This window comes from Aethalodelphis obliquidens, unplaced genomic scaffold (assembly GCF_003676395.1).
Source record: "Aethalodelphis obliquidens isolate GAN/ISIS:26980383/991018 unplaced genomic scaffold, ASM367639v1 scaffold27, whole genome shotgun sequence".
Lineage (NCBI taxonomy): Eukaryota > Metazoa > Chordata > Mammalia > Artiodactyla > Delphinidae > Aethalodelphis > Aethalodelphis obliquidens.
In genome coordinates this window covers 18,534,023-18,558,695 of record NW_020837971.1, presented here as the reverse complement: position 1 = coordinate 18,558,695, position 24,673 = coordinate 18,534,023, and the positions used below count along the sequence as shown (strand labels likewise).

At 47.3% G+C, this 24,673-nt stretch overlaps 1 protein-coding gene across 1 annotated transcript in view; it reads right to left on the bottom strand.

The window, feature by feature from the left end:
* VOPP1 (VOPP1 WW domain binding protein) overlaps positions 1 to 21,999 on the bottom strand; it is a 90,532-nt gene extending 68,533 nt beyond the window's left edge. Inside the window, exon 1 of the mRNA XM_027124104.1 lies at positions 21,719 to 21,999. Coding sequence (XP_026979905.1) covers positions 21,719 to 21,772 — 54 coding nt within the window. The 5' untranslated portion in view covers positions 21,773 to 21,999. The remainder of the gene's footprint in view (positions 1 to 21,718) is intronic.
* Between the last annotated feature and the right edge of the window lie 2,674 nt (positions 22,000 to 24,673).

Here is a 24,673-nt window from a genome sequence, read left to right as displayed (position 1 = left end):
TTTTTTTTTTTTTGCGGTACGCGGGCCTCTCACTGTTGCGGACTCTCCCGCTGCGGAGCACAGGCTCCGGAGGCGCAGGCTCAGCGGGCATGGCTCACGGGCCCAGCCGCTCCACACTATGTGGGATCTTCCTGGACCGGGGCATGAACCCACGTCCCCTGCATGGGCAGGTGGACTCTCAACCACTGCACCACCAGGGAAGCCCTGGGGGAAAGTTTTTAATGCCTCTAGTCCCTAGCAACTATAGTTCCACCACCTAGCATAATTTAATGGGGATATATTTTCATTTCCACTTTTGTACCACTTGGGAGGAAGAGTCAGGGCAGGGCTGGTGGCATTCTCACCAGTGAAAAATCTTTGTAGGAGGCCTGCTTTCAAAGTGAGGGAAATAGACGACTAGCCTGGGGAGCCAGAGGCTGTCTACCTATAACATAGACCCTAAAACAAGGTTCCTAGGCTTGGCTGTAAGCGCCAATTCATCTCCTGCCAGACAAACAATATTTAGATTACAGACCTAGGCCTCAAGATTTTGGTTTTGCTTTAAATATTTCCCGGAACAAAACCAATGAGACACACTGGGGCTCCCCTCAGCCCTAACAGACGCCCCCAGTCCCTATATCCCCAACCCCAGCAGCTCCATCCCTGCACACACCACAGCTGCTTAGGTCATTCATCACCACGTAAGAAGCCCTCCCAACCTCTGATTCCACTGGTATCACCGTGCTCCGTGTCCTACACACACACACACACACACACACACACACACACACACACACACTCACTCACACTCTTCCTAAGCCGCACAGCCAGGCATCGTTTCCTTCCAGACCCTGGAGCCTCACAGCAGGGCTGCTCCCAAGTCCGTCCTGGTCGGCACCACGGACGGCACACTGCACAACACAGCAGGTACCATTCAGAAAGACTCTGCTCTGACAGGCATATCCTGGTTGCATCTTAGCAACGCTGCCCACCCTGTTCAAAATTTACAATCTTGGATCTCTTTCCCTCCAACCCGTTGTGATTTCCAGAAAGTGAACCCTCATCCAGAACTGTGATCACGGGTAAAGAGAGGCGAGGCAGAGAGAACGAGCCATTCAGAGGCCCTCCTCCCCCACTCACTGCTGACGAGGCAGGCTCTAAAACTCGTACAGCGATCAGTTAATTCTCGTAAGATAAAAAACACACTTAAAAATGTGTGACGTCTGCTGCCTCACTCTTAGACACAGCACCTGGTCAGGGCAAGGGCGTGGAGTCAGCAAGGCTTGGGACAGGACAGAAACACCACACATCACCTAAGGAATGCACGGGCACCGATGGGCACTTTGAACTAAGCTAAGGGTGGGTGAAATTTTAGGTTCATTCATGGATTTCAAATAAGGAAGTGACAGCTTGGGTTAGGGTTTCAAGAGATCACACAGGCAGAAGGAAGAGGGCCGTCCACAGGGAGAACAGCCAGGACTGAGGCAGGCGCACAGGACGGAGGCCTGAGAGAGGTGCATTCTAGAACCTTGGAGGAAGGGTCAACAGGACTGCGGAGAAGGCAGAGGGGGCGGGGCTGGAGTGGTCCAGGTTTCTGGAGCAGCCTCCTGGCTGGGCGGCGTGGCCACTGACCAAGATGAAAACCAACGGGGGCCACTTGGAGAAAGGATGGGCTCTGTTTCAGATACAGGGTCTGAGAGATTTCTATTAGGCAACTGGATCAATAAGGGCTGTCGCTGAGCAGGGAATTCTTGGGCTAGAAACACAGATTCTGGAGACATTGGCGTAAATACTGTGATTGAAGATTTAGATGTGAATGAGATTCCTCGGGATCTTTCAGAGAACGGGAAGACGAGGAGGTGCTCCACCAAGCCTAGAAGACATGAGCATCGAAGGTGCAGGCGAGAGGTCGGGACGGGGACGGTGAAAGAAGAGCCCCTGAGGAGGGGTGCTGCTGTGTGCTGGGAAGAAGAGCTTCATGAAGTGGTGCTGCTTCCAGGTTAGCCCGTTACACTGAAGCATGCTTGTAAGCCAGAGGACGATCCACCGGAAACTTAAGGTACACAGAGAAACACACCTTTAAAAAGTCTTTTAAAAAAGTATCAGCCTGTCTGCAGACTTGGGAGAAGTAGCAAAAAAAAAAGGGGAAGGAAAGCAGCGAAACGCGGGGCTGGGATAGAAGGTGAGGGTGCAGGGGATTGGGCAAGGCGGGGGCCCTGTGTCGACACCCCCCTCACCCGTCAGCACTGCTGCCCCCTCCCTTCTCCCCGGCTCAAACCCCAGCCCTTGAAGGACAACATGTATAACAGATGCTGACTTGCAACAACCACTAAACTTTAGTGCCTCAGTTTCCCCACACGGGAAAGCTGAAGAGAAAGCTCCTACCATCTTCTTTGACTGCACACGTGACCTTTAATAAATCACTTAACTTCTCAACCTTAGTTTGCACCCTGTAAAGTGGAGAGACGACATTTACAAGGTCCGCGTGGGGAACACAAGTAAGGCACACAACTAAAACGGTGCGCGGCACACGGAGCGCAGATGAGATCCGGCTCTTACGGGCGGGAGTGGCATCTTAGCCCAGTGTATTGTTCTAGGTGGCCCTTTCCCTAAGTGTCCAAGTAGCAAAAGCTAAGTATGGGCCCCTCATCTCCCTGCCCCATACCTCATTATTAGATACAGCAGTAGTGGCTAATTATTTTCACAGGAGTGGCATGCCTTTGCCTGAGAACATAATTCTTCATGATGAGTTTTAAAAAGAAAACCAAATTTCACTCACATAATTTCTACTTAGCAAGGCCTTTCAAGGATTATAATCCCACTGATTTAAAGACTGCTTGGGACTTCCCCGGCAGTCCAGAGGTTAAGACTCCGTGCTTCCACTGCAGGGGGCACAGGTTCGATCCCTGGTGGGGGAACTAAGATCCCATATACTACACGGCCAACAAAAAAAAAAGACCGCTTGCACTAGAATTCCTTCAATGAGCTCTACTAATGAAAATAAAGAGAGGAAATAAATATAAATTAATGAATAATGCCAAAGAGTTCATAAACCAAAACCCACTCTTTTGTTTGTTTTCTTTTATATGTGCTCTAAGATATTTTCCAACAGATTTTCATAATAATTTCTACATGGCAATGCCACAATGGGTATGTGTGCAGGGACCAAGCAGTCACATTTACGAATACAAGGCGCTCGCCTAGCACCTCTGAAGCCTGCTTCTGGAGTCGTCCACTCCCACAGCGCCTGTCAAGCCCCCTTAAACCCTCCCTGACCCATGGTGGCACAAAGCACTGGGCCGAACAGGCTGGGCCCCTGACTGCAGCCTACCTAGCAAGGTAGGGGCTCGGGGGCGCTGGTGGGGGGCAGGTCAGCAGGAGTTGTGACTCAAACGCCACAAAGACAACCCAATGAGGCACTCTGGTTCCTGAGCTACCTTCCAGATCTTAAGTTTGTTCATATGTTTCTGGATTCCGTGAACCAAAATTCCCATATTCCCCATTTCCATATACTATTTACAATAAAGATATATCACTTAGGGTAACATGGCTGAATTTCTCAGACTCTGAGAATGAAAAAGTCCTAAACGTGAACCATCTAGCAGGAACTCCTTCCAGGGCAGCCCAGACAGGACCCACAGAGAAGAGAACATTATTTATTATACGAACGTAAACACCTGGGGCAGGGGAACCAACAGTATTTAAGAACACAAACTCTGAAGCCAGTCTGACGAGGTTGGAATCCTGGCTCTAGCTAGAAAACCTTGGACAAGTTTCTTAATCTCCTGCGCCTCACCTGGTTCACCTGCAAGATGGATATAATGCAGCACTAAACTCAGAGAAGGGTTGTAGAGATGAAACATCAAGTGTTTAAAGCCGTGCTTAGCAGGGTATCAGCAAGATGTCTGAATAGAAGGTGCCCAGCTCACATCCCCCAAGTTAAGAACAAACTGACATCCATCCACAGACCAAAGGGTCCTCATGGGAGCTTTGGGATCCAGGTACAAAGCTGCAAAACCCTGGTGGAGCCCAAGACCGAGAAGAGTCGCTGGGAGAAGGCAGGCTCCCTGACAGTGGCCCTGGATACAGACCGAAAGCAGCCCTGCCCCCATGGACTCGGCTGTGGCCCAGCTTGGCCACGGTCCTGCACAGAGCCATGCTGCCTAGGCACCAGGAGGTGCCACCCTGTCTATGCCCCTGTTAACAGGATCTCCAACCTCAGTCCCGACCTGTGACCGGCCCCAGCCCCACTCTAAGGTGGTTTAGAGTCACTCCTGCCGGCCCAGGGACCCAGCCATACCCACCTTTGCCCCTGGTAGCAGGACTGCTGACTTCAGTCCCAGCTGCAGACCCTCAAAGGGCCCTATGACTTGATTCCAGGCCCAATATGCCATGGTCCAGGGGCAATACCGCCCACCCAGGAAACCAGTGTGAGACACGCCTGTCCGAGCTTCCACTGGCAGGTCTGCTGACCTCAGTTCTGATTGCAAATCCTGAAGCAGCCCTGTGACCCTATTCTAACCCCACTCTACCCTGGTCCCAGAGGCAGTGCCGCCTACCCAGAGACCTGGTGGGAGCACGCTTAGGGATACAGCAGATGCCACCCTCACCCATGACCCTGGTAACAGGCCTAGAAATGGCACCATGACCAGGCTGCTCAACCACAGCGCTGGAGGCAGGCCCATCACCCAGGTGATAGACAGGATTCAAACCACCTGCATCCCCAGTAACAAGCCCGCCAACGGTGAACACAACCGCAGACCTGGTGGCAGCCAAGTGACCAGGCTCTAGCCCTGCTCCAATGCAATCCCTGAGGCAGTCCCATCAGTCCGGGGACAGAGCAGCAGGTCTTTACCTACTAAAATCCAGCCTGTAAAGACAGGAAGAGGTGTTTGCTCCTTCAAATGCACAGACATCAACACAAGGCTACACGGATAACGATGAATCAGGCAAACATGCCCCACCACAGGAAACTGATAAAGCCCCAGTAACCAACCATAAAGAACTGGAAATCTGTGACTTGCCTCGCGAAGAATTCAAAATAATGGTCTTAAGGTAGCTCAATAAGCTACAAGAGAACACAGGTAGACAACTCAACAAAATCAGGATAACGATACACGAACAAGATGAGAATTTCAAAAAAGAGGAATCATAAAAAAAGACCCAAACAGAAATTCTGGAACTGAGGAACACAATGAATGAAATGAAAAATCCAACAGATTTCTTCAACACTACTTGACCAAGAAGAAGAAAGAATCTGTGAACTCAAAAACAGGTCATTTGAAATTATCCAGTCGGGGCGGGGGGGAGGGGAAATGAAACATAGTGAAGAAAGCCTATGGGATTTATGGGACACCATCAATCAACTCAACAGATGCACTATGGGACTCTGAAAAGGAGAAAAGAGAGAGAAAGGACCAGAAAGTTTAGTTAAAGGAATAATGGCTGAAACTTTCCCAAATCTTAAGAGGGGTATGCCCATCCAGGTTCCTGAAGCTCAAAGGTCCCCAAACAGGATCAACCCAAAGAATGTTACACAGAAACACATTATAATTAAATTATCAACAGTCAAAGACAAAGAGAAAATTTTAAAAGCAGCAAGAGAAAAAAGGATTTATGATATACAAAGGAACCCCTATAAGGCTATAAGTGGATTTCTCAGCAGAAAACTTACAAGCCAGGAGACAGTGGGAAAATATATTCAAAGTGATGAAAGAAAAAGATGACCAATGAAGAATACTATACCCAGCAAAGCTGCCCTTCAGAAATGAAGACAAGACTAAGACTTTCTCAGACAAACAAAATCACCACTAGATGACGGTGGTGACTAGGGAATCATCACCACTAGACCTGTCTTACAAGAAACGCTAAAGGGCATTCTTCAAGAGGAAGAAAGGAACAAAGAAACTACAAAAAAGTCAGAAAATACTGGACAAAATGGCAAGAGTAAGTTCTTACCTGTCAATAATGACTTTAAATGTAAACAGATTAAATTATCCAATCAAGAAAACAAAGTGGCTAAATGAATGAGAATACAATATCCAACTATATGCTGCATGCAAGAGACTCAAGCTTTAAAAATACACATAGGCTTAAACGGATGGAAGAAGATATTCCATGCAAATGTTAACCAGAAGAGAGCAGGAGTGGCTACACAGTTGTCCCTCTTTTTTTTTTTTTTTTTTTTGCGGTATGCGGGCCTCTCACTGTTGTGGCCCCTCCCGTTGCGGAGCACAGGCTCCGGACGCGCAGGCTCAGCGGCCATGGCTCACGGGCCCAGCCGCTCCGCGGCATGTGGGATCTTCCCGGACTGGGGCACGAACCCGTGTCCCCTGCATCGGCAGGTGGACTCTCAACCACTGCGCCACCAGGGAAGCCCCAGTTGTCCTAAGTTGTCTTAACAACACTGTGCCAGTGTTGAACTATGCTAGTCCACTTTTACGCAGATGTTTTTTGATAAATACATACACAGTACTACACGATCCACAGTTGGTTGAATTTGTGAATGCAGAATCTTGAATGCAGAGGGCTCACTGTAACGTTACATGCAGTTGGCACCCCTAACCCCCATTGTTCAAGGGTAAACCATTCTTATATTAGACAAAATTGACCTTAAGTCAAAACTGTCAAAAGAGACAAAGAAGGTCATTACATAATGATAAAAGGTCAATTCAACAGGAAACTGTAAGTTATAAATATATATTTACCCACCATCAAAGCATCTAAATATATAAAGCAAATACTGACAGATCTGAAGGGAGAAATAGACAGAAACACAATAATAACAGGAGAGTTCAGTATCCCTCTCTCAAAATGGATAAGTCACCCAAAGAGAATACCAGTAAGGAAACAGCAGAGCTGAACAACACTATAGACCAAATAGACCTAACAGACATATACAGAACTTTCCATCAACAACAGAAGAATACACACACTTCTCAAGTGCGCACAGAACATTCTGCAAGACAGATCACATCACAGTTCACAAAACAGGTTGTAAAAATTTCAAACAGATCAAAGCATTACCAGTTCAAAGCCTTAAATGTAAGACCTGAAACTGCAAAACACCCAGAAGAAAACACAGGGAAAAAGCTCCTTGACATGGGTCTTGGCAGTATGTTTTTGAATATGACACCAAAAGCAGAGGCAACAAAAGTAAAAATAAACAAGTAACTAAATATCTAACTAGATAACTTCTGCACAGCAAAGGAAACAACAAAATGAAAAGGCAACCTGCAGAGGGGTATAAAATACTTGTAAACCAAACCTGATAAGGGGTTAATATCTAAAATATACAAGAAATTCATACAACTCAGTAACAAAAAAATAAAACAAACAAACAAAAAAAACAATAAATAACCCAATAAAATTAGGCAACGTACCTGAAAATACATTTTCCCGGAGAAGACATACAGATGGCCAACGGGTACCTGAAAAGCAGCTCAACATCACTAATTATCAGGGAAATGTAAATCAAAACCACAATGAGATATCACCTAACACCTGTTATAATGGCTATTATCAAAACCACAAGAGAACAAGTGTTGGCAAGGATGTGGAGCAAAGGGAACACTTGCACACTATTAATGGGAATGTAAACTGGTGCAGCCATTATGGAAAACAGCATGGAGACTCCTCAACAAATTAAGAATAGAGCTACTATATGATTCAACAATCCCATTTCTGGGTACGAATCCAAAAGAAATAACATCACTATCTTGAAGAGATATCTGAACCCTCATGCTCACTGCAGCATTGTTTGCAGTAGCTAAGATAAGGAAACAACCCTGGTGTCCAACAATGGATGAAGAGATAAAGAAAACATTTATTTATATATATATATAAACATATTAAACATATTTATATATAATACATATTTATGTAAAATAAAATTTAATTTATTTATATATTCATTTAAATTTTACATATTTATATATTATATGTATTTATTTAAATAAAATAAAGTAAATAAATATACATGTATTTAAATAAAAGTAACTTATTTAAATAAATTTATTTATTTAGAAAATATAATGTTATATGTATAATGGAATATGATTCAGTCTTAAAAAAGAAGAATATACTGGGACTTCCCTGGCGGTCCAGTGGTTAAGACTTTGCCTTCCAATTCCAGGGGTACAGTTTGATCCCTGGTCAGAGAGCTAAGATCCCACACAATTTGCAGCCAAAAAACCAAAAAACATAAAACAGAAGCAATATTGTAACAAATTTAATAAAGACTTTAAAAATGATCCACATCCAAAAAAAAAAATCTTAAAAAAAAGAACATCCTGCCATTTAACAATATAGATGAACCTGGAGGACATTATGCTAAGTGAAATAAGACAACTCACAAAGACTACCTAATCTTACTTATATGCGGAATGTAAAAGAGTTAAACTCATAGAAGCAGAGAGTGGAATGGCCGTTACCAAGAGTTGAGAGGATGGGGAAATGAAAAGGTGTTGGTCAAAGGGTACAGAGATTCAGTTATGCGGGATGCATAAGTTCTGGAGATTTCAGGTGCAGCATGGTGACTGTCATTAATAAAACTGTACTTGAACTTTTCTGAGAGAATTGACCTTAAGCGTTCTCACCACACATACACAAGGTGACGTGAGGTGATGAAGTGTTAATGAGCTTGAATGGGGTGATCATTTCACAATGTATACACATTTCAAACCAGCACATTATACTCCTTAAATATATATAATTTTAATTTGTCAAGTATACCTCAGTAAAGCTGGAAAAAAGAGAAAAAGAAAATTGGAAAGTATCAAAAATTTTTTTAAAAAGTAGTCTTTGGCACATAGTAAACACACAGTAAGTGCTAGTTATCACATCATCACCATCATCTCTTATAAATCAGAGAAAGTAAATAACGTTGGAGAGTTTTAAAAATACTCTAAGATGTTTCAAAAAAGTAATTGGGCTTCCCTGGTGGCACAGTGGTTGAGAGTCTGCCTGCCGATTCAGGGGACACGGGTTCGTGCCCCGGTCCGGGAAGATCCCACATGCCTCGGAGCGGCTGGGCCCGTGAGCCATGGCCGCTGAGCCTGCGCGTCCAGAGCCTGTGCTCCGCAACGGGAGAGCCCACAACAGTGAGAGGCCCGCGTACCACAAAAAAAAAAAAAAAAAAAAAAAAGTAATTAACGCCACATACTAGCAAGAAGGTCTCTATATGTGTTTATATCTGAATCACTGGATTGATTTTTTATTCAAAAATGCTGGTCCTTGAGGACCCATCTAACACCATCCTCCTCCAAAACGAGTGTCCCATTGGGAAATATTGAGTCGGAGCGAGGGGAACCAAGTCATACTGCTAGGCCCGGACAGAACAAACACATCTATGTCCTAACAGAGATGCTGTGGAAGTTGATTTATTTGCATATCATGAAGGATTGTCGTGACCCACAATGCAACCACAAGGACAGAATCCTGTTACTCAGGGCTGAAAGCCTTCTAGTGGATACACAGTCTAATGAGTACTCCATAATTAGAGGCACACAAGAAAATCCTATTTTTTCACATGTTTACTTTAAACTTTTCCCCAGAGAAATAAATGTAAGCTCATACAACAATGTGAATGTTTCACACCTGCTGACTTGTTTACATGTGCACAACTGCATGGAAGATACCGCTTTCATCAGTGGGGGGACTCTGCCACCCTATAAAATGCTCTGCTGATACCAATTCCAACCATCTCTGCTCAGGAGACGGCTCTCCCAGGAGCCGTGACCTCCCTGTACAGAGGTAGCGTGACTGTGCACTGCACTGTGCAACCTCTTCCCTCCCGTGTTCACTCACATATCCGCCCGCACTCTCACCCCGGCCTCCTTGTAGCCAAAGACCCCACAGAGTAAGGACTTCAGACCATGGCCTAAAACACAGCAGGCTAAAGGGACAACACCAGAGCCTGGCATCACGGGTGAAGCTGACCATCAAAGAAAGAGCTATTTTAGCGTCCTCAGACCTTTTCAGCAATAATAATGCAGACTTGCTAAAAACCAGAGGAGAAAGCAAAGGGAAGGTCAGAGTTCAAGGTCAGAGAGGAGCTAGCTTCACTGAAAAGCTTTAAATCACTTTAAGTTTCCTTCTGAAGACTTACCTGTATTAATTATATCTGTGCTCAAGGTACACAGACAACTTAGGTCAGGTGGATGTCAGGTGTTAGGTGGACAGTAAAGGTTTCCTTTATTCTGGTTCCCTCACCTCTCTGAGATGATGATTTCAATGAGATCCTGAGTCAACTACCAAAAGAAGAACTAGACACACAACCAATTCTGATCACAAGGGAGGGATCCAGAAAAGGTCTCAATTCTAGTTGTGACAATCATCACTAAATAAACCTACCTCTACTCTTGGCAGTTGTACGAAATACGTCACCACCAGGTCATGCTGACCCTTGGAAAGGGACCAGATGGAGGCCTAATGAAGAGGCTGGCCCCTCTAGTCTTATGGGAGAAGTACGACTCCTGTCCAGGAGGAGGTCTCCAAGAACAGCCACTGCCCACAGAGCTGACCACATGGCAGCCGGACCAGCTGCCACAGTGATGGCCTCTCACACCCAGCTCAGCTGACCAAAGCCCAGGTGTCATGATTTTGAACACCAGCTCCTTTCCCGCAAGAAAGTAGTAAAAGCACCAAGTACATCAAGGAACCTGTGGTCTCAATTCCACATACTGTTAAAAACGCAATTTCTAGACCTTAACCCCCATAGGCCCTCCTTCTTAAAACTGACCTGCCTGGGAACACAGGCTCTGGTGAAGATGCTGGTCAAGTGGCCATGCTAGTTCCCCTTTCACAACCACCCTTCTCCTCTCTACAAAACAAGGTACACCTCCCACCCATTCCTACTCTTACAGGATGTGCTGGTCTAGAACTGAAAACTGTTCAGGGTATCTTTCTAAGACCATTGCAAATACTGGTATCAACTCTGTTGAAGAGACATTACTCTGCCGCTTGTTAAAATGGTAAGGAAGACTTTATTCAAGACTGTGGCACCAGGGCTTCCCTGGTGGCGCAGCGGTTGGGAGTCCGCCTGCCGATGCAGGGGACGCGGGTTCGTGCCCCGGTCCGGGAGGATCCCACATGCCGCGCCGCGGCTGGGCCCGTGAGCCATGGCCGCTGGGCCTGCGCGTCGGGAGCCTGTGCTCCGCAATGGGAGGGGCCACGGCGGTAAGAGGCCCGCGTACCGCGAAAAAAAAGACTATGGCACCAGGGGAGAGTGTGATGAAGCTCAATCCCAAACTCAAGAAGGACAAGTGGAGATTTACAGCCAAGGAACAGAGTGAAGGAATCAAGGGACGGAAAATCACTAAGAGGACATATCAAGGGGAGGGGCATTCTTGCTAAGTTGATTTAACAGAATTCTTGCTGAAGGCAGGTCAAAGTAATCGCATATCAAGGATAGGGGGATAATGTAGCAAGATTCTTGCTAAACGTGGGTCAGTGCAGACAGACGAAGAAGGCCAGGGAGGGGCCCAGTCAAGACAGCACAGAGGAGCCTCACTGAAGTTCCGTCAAGGAGACTACCTTTGTCAACACACACTTTACACCTCAGGCGCTCTCAAACTCTTTGCTTTAAATTAAATTGAAAAATGACCTGATCACAGTTTACTGTGAGGTTTGGGCCCATGACTCAGAAGAAGTTCAATATGAAACTTCTTCCATTTCTACCAGTGATACATGATCCAACTGAAAAAATAAAATCCTCCCCCACCCCACTCAGAAAATGATTGCCAGTAAGCTTTTGTTTACTAATATTCAGTTGGTAATATATTTACAGTGTTTCCATCGAACGTGTCATAACTGTAATGATAACTCTGTTAGTAAATTTTTAATCTTTTAATCGTTTATCTGAGGAAACGTTTTAAAAATTAACTCGATATATATTTTTGTGACCAAAAAAGGATGGCAAAAACAGACTTGCAAGCATAGATTGCATTAAAGTTCTGTGTGGGAAGCAGAATGGAAGCAGATCAAAGAGAAAAGGAGGTGATGTAAAATTTCCAACTGTTAACGATGAGCTTGTTTGCATATTTTTAAAGGAATGATAGTGCACAGCCTAAAAGTTGAGAATTATGTTTTATTCAGGAGATACACTGAGGACTTAAGCCCTGGAGACAGGCTCTCAGGTAGCTCTCAGGGACTATTCTGAAGAGGTCGGGGAGGAGCGAAGAGATAGATTTATAGAGAGAGATATCTGTATCTCTCTCTTTCTCTAAACACAACAACAAAAACCTCCCAGGTAGCTGGAACATCAAAAGATTACTGTTAAAGAAAACCAGGCATCTCAAGTTAACGAATTTAGCACTTTTCTATGTATGGGAAGATGCAAGAGTCTAGGCTCTTTGAAATCGTTCCTTTGATATGCATCTTAACTACTTAGGGCCGGTAACCTGTTTTTTTTCTATCCTGAATCCCGTCAGGGTGCACAGTCTGGGGAGGCTGCAGTGGCTGAGGGCTTGATGGCCGCAACAACCTTTGTTAACTGATGTGGCCAGTGACATCCTTCCTCTACAATAATCAGTATCAAATTGCTCCTGGTATTTAAATTCCACTGTATACACTGAGTGCTCTTCTAGTTCAATTTTAAATAGTTAATTTTCACAATACACAAGAGATCAAATCCAATCATCTCACTGGATCCAATTCATTCGTCATTTAAAATCTGTAAAAAAAAAAGATTGCAAGTCAACTCAAAAGAATATGTGCAGGGGTATACAGTTTTTGAAAATTCCTTAAGAGAGGATACAAACAAAAGGTTTGACACTCTCTGAGCTAGAGAAAAACGGTCAGGAGGAAAGTGACAAGAAATAAGTAAAAAAGAACAAAAGAAAGAAGCCAGGGTTCCGGAAAAAGAATCCTGAACTGCTTGGAATGTACCTTGAAGTCAGTAGAGAGCAGCTGAGGTTGCAGAGATTTTAACCAAGTGGGGAGACCCTGCAGCAGTGTGAGAACGATGCCCTGAGGCTGTGGGACTTGCCTCACACACCCCACCCCCTTCTCATCCGTTTGTTTTCTATACAACTAAGGAAACAAAGTACCACAACTAGGAACTTTCACAAATTCTCACAATCAAACGAACTCCCACACTCCCTGCCCCCCCCATAAGAGTTTAAGATCTGTCCCCACTCTCTCCAGGAAGCCATAGTTTGATTCTTTGGACAACATGGGCATAAATCACAAGATACCAAGAGACGGAGACCAGCCACAGAGCCAAAGGGTTTCACTCAACTTTACTCCCAGTTAGTTAAAAGTCAAGGTGTTACCTTTGTGGATGCTGCCTTCTGCTCCGCCATCCAAAAAGCATCAAAGGGGAAGAGCATTCTAGTTTGAACCCTTTTATTGCTCTACCCAGCGCAAAAATTGAGAGCCAAAGATGGTAGTAATCACAATCTTCCTTTCCCTTGTTTTGGACACTAATGACCAAGTTTCTTTTCAATCTAGTCACAGATATACTAAAAAGGGAAGAAAGCACAATTTTTAAATAAAAAGGTATTTTTGGAGCCCTCTCTCCATTTTGGCAGGGAACCTGGGCAAGGCACCTTGCTTAGAAACAACTGACAATGGTCACAGTCTGTTGGTCCAAACTGTGCAGAGCTAAATTCCAAGTGGTGGATTTTCCCCGAGCTTCCCTCTACCCTGGGGCACTTCTCTTCTTACAGGTGACTCAGTGGAGTCAATGAGAGCCTAAGTAATTTACCCAAAAGACTCCCAGCCAATACACAAAGGGCTGAGATTCCACAAAACATCGCTATGTTGCCATCTGCTATGGTCTGAATGCTCATGTCCCCTCAAAATTCACGCTGAAGTGCTAACGCCAATGCGGTGGGATTAAGAAGTAGGGGCACTTAGGGTGTGATTAGATCGCAAGGGTGGAGCCCTCGGGAGCGGGATAGACGCTTTTATAAAAGAGGCCCCACAGAGACTGCTTACCCTTCCACCATGGGAAGACACAGCCAGAGGCGCCAGCTTTGAACCAGGAAGAGGGCCCTCACCGAACTGGACCTTGCTGGTGCCTTGACTGACCTCCCAGCCTCCAGAAATTTTGCTGTTTATAAACTACCCGGTAGGTAGTATTTTGTATTTTGTTATAACAGCTCAAATGCACTAAGACACTATCTAAACCAGAAACTTAACTCCCATCACGGGTCTTCTGTGCCTCAAGTACACAATCGATCAATTTCAAACCTGATTTATAAGATACTACTTCTTTGTTCTGGTCGGAGGATGTTGTGCTCTAATCAAAAGCTTCAAAGTATGCAGCTACACTTCGTGAAAATATATATATTCACATTCATTGCCTCCCTGTATCCGCTGACCACTTGACTCCTTAACCGCAACCAGCAAAGGTCACCGTGTCCTACTCACCGAACACACTGGCCGTGCATAAGGCTCTGCTCTGCAGCATGAGCGCAGATAACTCCCAAATTTAGATATCTGGCTAGACTCTTGGACCTTTCCTCACAGAGGGCAGATGATCAAACACTTCAAAACACTGCACGTTTAAAGCTAAATTCTGACTTTTTAAAATTAAGGACATCAGTATTCTCCAAGTCAACATCTCAACCAGGGACTTCCCTGGTGGCACGGTGGTTAAGAATCCATCTGCCAATGCAGCGGACACGGGGTCGAGCCCTTGTCCGGGAAGATCCCACGCGCCACGGAGCAACTAAGCCCGTGAGCCACAACTACTGAACCTGCGAGCCACAACTACTGAGCCCGCAAGCCACAACTACTGAGCCCGTGTGCCTAGAGGCCATGCTCCACAACAAGGAGAGGCCACCGCAAGGAGAAGCCCGCGTACCACAGTGAAGAGTAGCCCCCGCTCGCCGCAACTAGAGAAAGCCTGTGCACAGCAACGAAGACCGAACGCAGCCAAAAATTAATTAATTAACTTTAAAAAAATCTCAATCATCTACTTCAACCCAGATGTAAGTCTCCATCTTTGACTTGGCCCGATTTAACATTTTTTTTACTCCATTGGGCAAAGCCGACACGGTACGATAATCAAATCTGTATACGGCACAAAGCCATAAAGGTACTGGACTTTAAAATATAGCATTCAAACAGAGGTTGACAGGCTTAAGAAGATGAGATGAAGGAAGTAATGTAAAATAGAATTAATATATAGTCCTCAATTTAGGTTTTATAGATTATACTCAACACTCTACAAATGTTATGAGGATTTGTGGGTTACCACCAACAGATGTTAAAAACATCTGTGTCACTGCAAACTCAGTGTAAATCTCTTGGCTTCTCTGCATAATGCAAAGGTCCAAACAAGGGCTGTGACAGTGCCAGTGAGACCACATCTACAGAACAGAGTGTCCTTATTGTTCAAACAAGTCCCAATGGGGAAGAGATGGGAGGCAAGCCAAAGGCTGCATGACAAAATGCACCCAACACTGAACTCATTCCTTCTAAAACAGTGTACCAACACTGCAGCCCACTTAACGAGCAGCTCCATAATCAGCCTCCGGTGTCAGGATCACAGGCAAGTACGACACAAATACCACACAGATGGACGGCAAAGTGACCCTGCAGATCTCGCAAAGATACATGAAGTCTATGGAAGAGACAAAAGGCTCTGGCAGGTACCCGTTAATAATGACCCAACAGATGCCCCAAACAGAATGATATGAATAAAAAAGACCAAGAGAAGCTAGAGGTGGACGTACGGCGGGGTTTGATCGCTCGAGCAAATAATTCTGGGAAAAAAAGAAAAGTCCCTTACTATGATCATGCCACTAACTTTCAAGGTCAAGGGAAGACTATGCTATTATGCATCACAGACTTTTATCAGAGAAATTCATCTCCCCCACCCAAATTGATTGAATTGTAAAAATGGGTACTTGGGATGGAATTATCTTAGTTTTATTATCTGGGCTTTGTTTTTCCAAATTAAGCTGAAACTTTTTCCTCACTATTAACTATGAAATTTTGATCCCTGTTTTAAGTGGATTCACTTTGAGTGGCCTTTTTCTAGGACCATTTTTTTCAGACAGTGATGATTTCCTGACCACTGTTCATCCCGTTTGGCAGTTTTCAGAGGGCAGCTGTGAGGACGGTGAGATGATTCAAAACCACATCTTGTGAGAAATAACAGAAGGAAATGATGCCTGGAGAAGAACACGGGGCAGGGAACAGGGGGTGCGCGGAGACCAGCACAGCTGTGTTCAACTGAGGGACTGTCATTGTGATCATGTTTATTCTGAAAAGCCCAAGGGGTACAAAAGTAGAACCAGGTAGAAACAATGCAGACATTTCTACTCAGTATAACAGAAAACTTTAACAACTAAAATTGTCCAAAAAGTTGATGCCTTGCTTTGAGATAGTGAGTTTCCATCACTAGAGGTGTTCAAATAATGATTAGCTCTAAGTCCTAACACACAAGGCCCCCTCCAGAGTCATAGCTAATCAGCTACCTTCCCTCTCCGACTGTAGACCTAGTCAGCTCCCTCCCGCAGGGTCATTACCACGGTTCTTTGTACTCATTCAAATATTTACTGAGTCCTTACTGTGTGCCAGGCACTGTTCCAGGAGCTGGGGATATTTCAGTGAACAAAATGGATCAAAACCTTTGCTCCTATAATGTGTAGATTGTGGAAGGTAAATTCCATCATGTTTTGAAGGTAAGAGATACAGAGAAAGGAGAGAATTGGTCAGAGCCAGAGCGCTGGGAGGAGAATTGGGTTGAGATTTTATATAGGGTGGTCAAGGTAGGCCTCATCAAAAGGGTGACATTTGAGGCCTCACTGAGCGGATAAATGGACGTTCTAAGAAAAGGACTTGCCATCCCATGGCTAGATAATCCAGTGGCCAAAAGCCTGATCCATGTGCTTCTAGAGTCACGGCCCCCTCGTTGGTCTTTATAGGTTTGCACAAGCCACAGGAAAGCAAGGGCCAAGGAGGGCCCCAAGTCAGGGCCCAGAGCCCCAGGCCCTCCTCACACACCCGGAGCCAGTTTCCCCCAGTTCAGAGTGGTGCCCTCGCCACCAGGCTCACGTATCACTGCCACCCCTCGTCCTCAGCACCCAGCCTCCGTGGAGCTTCCATAGATAACAAACTCCCCCACAGTCTTCTCTTTCACTCAAACTGCATGTTGCTCAGATTCTAAAAACTCTAAAGAGTGGGAAGGTGGCAGTAGTTTATTTCAGAAAATTGGCGTCCAAGGGCTGCCACATTCATCGCAATTCCAGGGTACAAAAAACATTTGGCATGAGACAAAAAACACCCTTAAACATGACTTGGTTCTAATTTCAAGACTCCTGGGCATCAAAATACAAAGGACTTTAGAAAAATACTCAGTAAGCCTGTGAATTTCCCTAGTTTCAAAAGACAATGTTCCCTTTCCAATGCTCTCTCTCGAAGAGAAGACCACTCCTTTTTCTAGCCCAAGAAGGGATGTTCTTTGGCCGGAATAAGTTTGAAACACATGGCAGCCTCACTTAAAGGTTTCCAGCTTTGGGTTCCAGGGGAGGAACAGAAAGATACTGATGCCGGTCTCTTGAATAAAATAACCTAGTAGAGTTCTTTCCCCCACGGATGGATGCAGCAGAAACCCCAACCCTGGCACAGGGTGAATTTATACTAAATAGTACACTACACATTTCTGGGATCCTTTCAGGAAGGACAGAACGCGTTAACAAATACTGCTCAGTATATTACAGAAGTGTCAACAACCTGACCTCTAGAAAGAGACTGCTGTGACAATATCCAGAAAGCCACGTATTCTGACAAAAGCCCACGGGGGGCGCATATGCTCAGCACCTAATGACTCCCCAGGTTCTGTTAAGCCATACTCAGGCTTGGAACCGCTTTTCTTCTTCAGTTTCTATGCTGCGGCTGCCACCCAGCGCACTAGCGGACTAGTTCACCAGGGGTACTGGGAGACGGCTCAGCACCGTCACTGTTCCTGCAGCCACTGTTCACAGGGCCTCACACAGACCAGTGGACAGGAGGACAACACACAACTTTAGAATTTCATGACCCAAGAAGAGCCGCGGGATTCCCCTATTCTGTGGCCGCCCCATGGCCCACGTGCCTGGGATATCTACCCAGCTGGCACGGAGCAACTGGGGAGGGGGGAAGATGAAATAAGGGTCCTCGCCGGCTTCCCATGCGATTCACAGGCAAGTCCGGGTTAACAGAAAGTAAAGGTCACTTCAGTGATGAGCGTCCCAGAAGCCTCCCCAGGGAAGGGATAATGCTGCCCCCCAGCCGGCTCCTACTAACAGCTCTGCCTGGGCTTTGGGGTGAGCACAGGCCGGGGCTTCCAGGACAGTCCTACTGATGCCTGCTGTGCGGGCACGACTGTTAACAGTCCCCAGCGTCACTCTCCAGTGTCACAGTTTGCATGCTAAATTATATGGTCCCCTAAATGGAGCTGAGTTCCTAGAGGGAATTTTGCTGGTTTTCGTGGGGCCATACCCATCCAAGTCTACCACTGGCCTCGGGACAGACCGAGTACAGATTCTCTCCATGTCTCTGTGTCCAGCGGTGGGAGAGGCACAGGATGCGGCAGTCGGAGCCCCTCTGCCTGGGTTAGCATCTCAGGCCCTCACACGTCACAGCAGTGAGACTGTGGACAAGCTCTTTAACATCCCCATTTGACACAAAAATGGGACTAAAAGTAATTGCTAAGAAGATTAACGAGTTAATATTTGTAATGTGCTTAGAACACAGGGGAAGCACTCTGCTAAGTGAAAAACCAATACGCAGTCTAGCTGTCTAACAGGTAAGTGAACTTCTATAGGAGGATGTGAGGCAGGGGAGGAAAGCCCTTCTGAAACAACTTTTAGACACCCTCCATGCTCAAGGACTTCTCCCGAGCACACCACCCCCGCCCCAAGCCCGCCCCACACAACCCTGAGCGGGGCTGCCTAGGAACAGGATGCCAGAGGGCCAGGGCAGCATAAAGGCTGCCAGGTGGTTTATGGTCCACTACACGACAGCCACAGTGAAACCAGCTCAAGCAGAACAAAGACAGGTATTCCAGGTTGCAGCTGGCTGTCAGAAGCCTTCAAACATCTCCCCCCGTTGTCTTAGGCCCTCAAATTGAAGAGAGCTCTTTGCCTCATCACATACTCGGCAACGGAAATAGCACATTTATGTATGTGATTCAGGACCTCAAAAGCGTCAGAGGCGTACTGATAACCACCAATATTAGATGAAATTCAGAGCAACCCACTCAAGATGAAAAGATCTCAGATATATAACTCACGTGTAAGATTCCATGTGATACATTAGAAAGAAATCTCCTTAATTCCTCAGAGAGACACCTCTCTACCACAAACAAAACAGGTGCTTGGGACAGTCGTGCAAAAGTGGGCTACACCACACCATCCCATGAAAACAAAAATTACCAATCATCTAGATATCTGACTTTGTGAAAGCATCAATTTACTCCTTTAAATTTTAGTGTATGGGCTTCCCTGGTGGCGCAGTGGTTGGGAGTCCACCTGCCGATGCAGGGGACACGGGTTCGTGCCCCAGTCCGGGAAGATCCCACATGCCGCGGAGCGGCTGGGCCCGTGAACCATGGCCGCTGAGCCTGCGCATCCGGAGCCTGTGCTCCGCAACGGGAGAGGCCACAACAGTGACAGGCCCGTGTACCGCAAAAAAAATTGTAGTGTTGTCACAGTTCTGCTTAATATCATTTGAACCTTTCAGGCCTGATTTGAACTCTCTCTTAAGATGATAAATTCCTGAAGAACATCACGTCTCCCAGACTGTGCACCCAGAGGGGATTCAGGATGGAGAATAACAGGATACTGGCCCCAGATAGCTGAGGTGCATATCAAAGGAATGATTTCAATATGCTCAAACTCTTGCAACTTCCCATACATAGAAAAGTGCTAAATTCATTAACCTGAGTTGTCTGGTTTTCTTTAATAGTAATCTTTTGATGTTCCATCTACCTGGGTTTTTTTTGTTTGGTTTTTGTTTTTGTTTGGCAAAAACTCCTCTATAGGGGGCTTCCCTGGTGGCACAGTGGTTAAGAATTCCCCTGCCAACGCAGGGAACACAAGTTCGAGCCCTAGTCCGGGAAGACTCCACATGCTGCAGAACTACTAAGCCCGTGCGCCACAACTACTGAGCCTGAGCTCTAGAGCCCGCGAGCCACAACTACTGAGCCCGCGCACCATAACTACTGAAGCCCGTGTGCCTAGAACCCATGCTCCGCAACAAAAGAAACCACTGCAATGAGAAGCTGTGCACCGCAACGAAGAGCAGCCCCCACTCACCACAACTAGAGAAACCCCACGGACAGCAACGAAGACCCAACGCAGCCAAAAATAAATAAATAATTTTATATTAAAAAAACCTCCTCTGTATCCTGGCTCCTCCCTTAACCCTTCAGAGCAGTCCCTCCGAGTGATCTGAGAGGCTGTGTCCCAGGCTTAAGTATTTTGAAAAGAACTGAGTCCTTGAAGCAGTCCAGGCTACGTACAGGGCACAGCACCACACACACTAAAGACGTGCAGGAGGCAGAACCAACGAAATGCTAGGTAATTTCACCAAGTGCTGATTTAAAAGTGGGCGGATCGCATGTGTAGGTACAGATGCATGCGTTTTTATGTGAATAGTGGTCTCAGATTCACTTCTCCATTATCTGTCTGGTGATCACCCAGGAGACGTGATACCTAAGGTCATAAAATCATGAATCAACAAAAAGGACGCAAGTGGAGGGCACTCCACAAAAACATGAACCACTCAGCCAGGGAGACAGAAGAACAAAAAGAGTAAGTCTTTGCTATGGCGGGGCCGGGGGCAAGAAACTTTTCCATCAACCTTCTTTTCAGGAGAGCTCAGACTCTCCCTCCCATTTTGTAACACTGATTTCCTTATACATGAAGAAAACCAAGGAGTCGTTTCCAGAGTTTTACTACCTAAAAGAGAAAACGTAAGAACCTCATCACTCATTTACTTTGACTTCATTAATTTAATAAAATTTCATTCAAAATAATGGAAGTGAGCAGGGAATAGAACAAACCTTAATCCAGACTGCACCATAGGGCCCCACTAGCTCCCATTTTAAAGAACCCGCTTTAGCAAGAAGGGGGTGGTCGCCATCCGAGGGCGCAACCTTCCGGCCGGTGGCAGCCGAGGTCCCCACGAGGTTGCGGTCACCAGCAATTCCTCCGCCGTCGCTTCAACAAGTCCCCTGTCTCGGCTCCAAAAGACCACACCCACCCCGGCTCTTCGGGGGTTTTCTCTCGCTTCGGAAGACTGCGCTTCATCCTCACCGGTGGGGACATTTACTCCTGCTCAGTCCCGCCATCTCACTCGGGGACCCGTGACACCTCCCTCATCCACGTCTCCGCGCGGTCGCGCCCCGACCCGGCGGCGCCCCCTCCCCAGCCCCAAACCGCTGGTCGCCCTGACTCTGCGCCTGCGCCGCTTCAGGGACCACCCGCCCGCCAGCCCCACCAGACCCGGGCCCCCGGGGGAGGCGACGGGAGGGGTCGGGCGCACAGCGCGCAAAGGGTTCTCCCGGGTCCTCCCCACGCGCGAGAATCGGTAACGCGGGGCGGGGGGAGTGAGGGCCGTCGGAGGAGCGGGGAGGGCTGGGACGACCCCGTCACCAGGGCGCGGACGCCTTCCGCACGGGGGCTCGTGCGGGTCCGTGAGGCCGCGGCTCTCGGCCCTCAGCCTTCAGGGCTTCCGCACACGGTCTCCCGGGCGCCTCGGTGCCGTTACCGCTCAGCCCCGCCCGGCCCGGCCCTACCTCCACGAGCAGCCCGAGCAGCAGCGCCGCCGCACTCCCGGCCAGGCGGCCCATGGCTGCGCGTCCTCCTGGTCGCAGGCGCGGGTCAGGAGCACGTCCCCTACGAGGGGGCCAGCCGGCTGGCGGGCGGGATCCCGGCCCGGAGTCACAGGGGTTCGGGCTGGCGGGCGGGGAGCCGGGCTGAGCCGCTAAGCCCTCGCCGCGCGCGCCCCCGGCTCGCGCGCCCCCGGCTCGCGCGCCCCCGGCTCAGCTACGGGGTGTCAGGGTCAGCCCCGCCGGAGTGCGCGCGCCAGGAGCTGGGAGATGAGTCGCGGAGGCTGGCGAATGGGAGAGGAGGGGCCAGCTGTTTCCTCCCTCCTAGGAGACCGCCCAGTCACCCCTGAATAGACCTGGTAAGGTTTTTAAAAGAAGCAAAGTCTCCGCGGAGTGAGGCTCGTTCCAGAGGGAGATACATGAACCCGTTGTGTGCCTCCAGGTTCTTCACCGTCCCTCCCATCCCTGCACACCGTGGGGCGGTGCACCCTCCCGACGTGTGACGGCAAGGACGGCCAAAGGATGAGGCAGACGGAGAATGGAAGAATCCCTGCGCTTCACCTCTCGCTTAGATGTGGTGCTTTCATGCCCGCATCCTCCTGTGCTGGCCCTGCCTGTACTCCCCGCACAATTGGCCCACATTGAAGCCCACCCTCCCACTAGTAAGTTTGCGATGTCCTTGCCTCTGCTGAACTGACTTTCTTCCCCCCCCACTACCTCGTACCTACCATGGTTTTTTCACAACATGGCTCAGATTCCATCTCATTTATACAGTTATTCAACAAGCATTTATTGAACTTGTAAGTTGTACCAGACCCTGAGCTGGAGAGCCAGTACATAGAGGGGGGCAAGAAAACTCTGCCTGGTGTCCAAAGGGAGAGATAGTCTCTTACACGAATAGGATGCAAAGTGCTGGGTGCGCACACCAGGAGGTACAGGATAATAAAGGACATGAACCTACCTGTGACTGGAGGTGAAGGGAGGAGTCAGGGAAATAGATGTTACCTAACGCATGTCCCAAACGCTTTCCAGACTTCAACATATTTACTCATCTGATGACTCTAAAACATGCACCACCAGACCACACCTGTTGGAACCAGAACTTGCAAGTCAAGCAGAAAAGAGGCTTGGTGGCCTTCATTGTCATGGTAATACAGTATCAGACAAGACCACCAAGGGTCCTGCCTGGGATTTTAGTAACTTTGACTTACTATTTTATTTTATTTATTTATTTATTTATTTTTTGCGGTACGTGGGCCTCTCACTGTTGTGGCTTCTCCCATTTCGGAGCACAGGCCCCGGACACGCAGGCTCAGCGGCCATGGCTCATGGGCCCAGCCGCTCCGCGGCACGTGGGATCCTCCCGGACCGGGGCACGAACCCGTGTCCCCTGCATCGGCAGGCGGACTCTCAACCACTGCGCCACCAGGGAAGCCCTGACTTACTATTTTAAATGCGGGCATTTTATTACTCTTTTAAGGGTAGAAGTTAACTTGTAGAAAACCAAACACAAGCTTTGTTGTGTAATAGAGATGCAAATTTTTTCCTCCAGTGGTGATGTAAATGATTTTATCTGGTAAAAATGCAAATGACCTCTGCCAGCTCAGAACATTAACCAGGTTTCTGCTTGATTTATCGATCTCATCCCAAGAGTTTCCTTTTCTGCTCTTTTTCGCTGGCTATGTACACATAGTCAGTTGCCTGCATTCTCCTTTGAAGCAGCCTTGTCATCCTCTGGTTCCCTCATTAATGGGTTGTTGACCTGAAACAAATAAGACTGCCAGTTATTTCTACGGCAAAGATGGGTTTATTTGGGATCCTTAACACAAGTTTGTGTGCCCAAAGCACAGTGAGGCCAAACAAACTAAAACGTCGGAGTTTGGAACAGAGAAAGGTCTATTGCAAGGCCATGCAATGAGATGAGGTGACTCATTCCCTGAAAAGCCTTGAGCTCCCCGAACGGTTTCCGCAAAGCATTTTTAAAGGCCAAGAGGGGGTGGGGGGTGGGGTCGCAGGGTAGATGATCAGCTTGTAAAGAATGCACGGCATAAACCAATTACAGTAAAGAATTGGCTTCTGGTGGGAATGGATGTTAGTGACACCTGAGGATTAGGAACAACAAGGTGTTAAAAAGTAAGTTGTTTAGGGCTTCCCTGGTGGCGCAGTGGTTAAGAATCCGCTCGCCGATGCAGGGGATAGGGGACCGAGCCCTGGTCGGGGAAGATCCCACATGCCGCAGACTAACTAAGCCCGTGCGCCACAACTACTGAGCCTGCGCTCTAGAGCCCATGAGCCACAACTACTGAGCCCACGTGCCACAACCACTGAAGCCCCCATGCCTAGAGCCCGTGCTCCACAATAAGAGAAGCCACCGCAATGAGAAGCCTGTGCACCGCAAGGAAGAGTAGCCCCTGCTCACGGCAACTAGAGAAAGCCCGCGCGCAGCAACGAAGACCCAACACAGCCAAATATAAATAAATTTTTTTAAGTTGTTTATTGCTTGGAGGTCCTGGACAGACCTCCACTCGTGGTCCTTAGATTTTCTTGCCAGTAAAATGGGGGTGTTACAAGGATTAGTGCAAGGGACTATGAGGTCTTGAGCCTTGTAATCTTCTATTATGGTCTTTATACCTTTAAGGGCTTCTTTACTTGTTGGACATTCGTTAAGAGGATTTGAGGGGTCACCTGGAGATTTTGCCCATAAGGAGGGTGGTAGCTGACTCAACAGGGACAAATGATTAGTGTTTCCAGAATCAGCTCTGGTACCATCAGAGATGGGACAAATAAAAGATGTCAAAGGGTCATTTAATTCATGTGGTGCGTTACTTTGATGACCACTGTCAATTTCTAGAATCATTTTCCCCTTTGGGGAGAGATAAATTCCAGGAGAAAAGGGTGTGTCTCTCTCAAAGGGCCTAAATA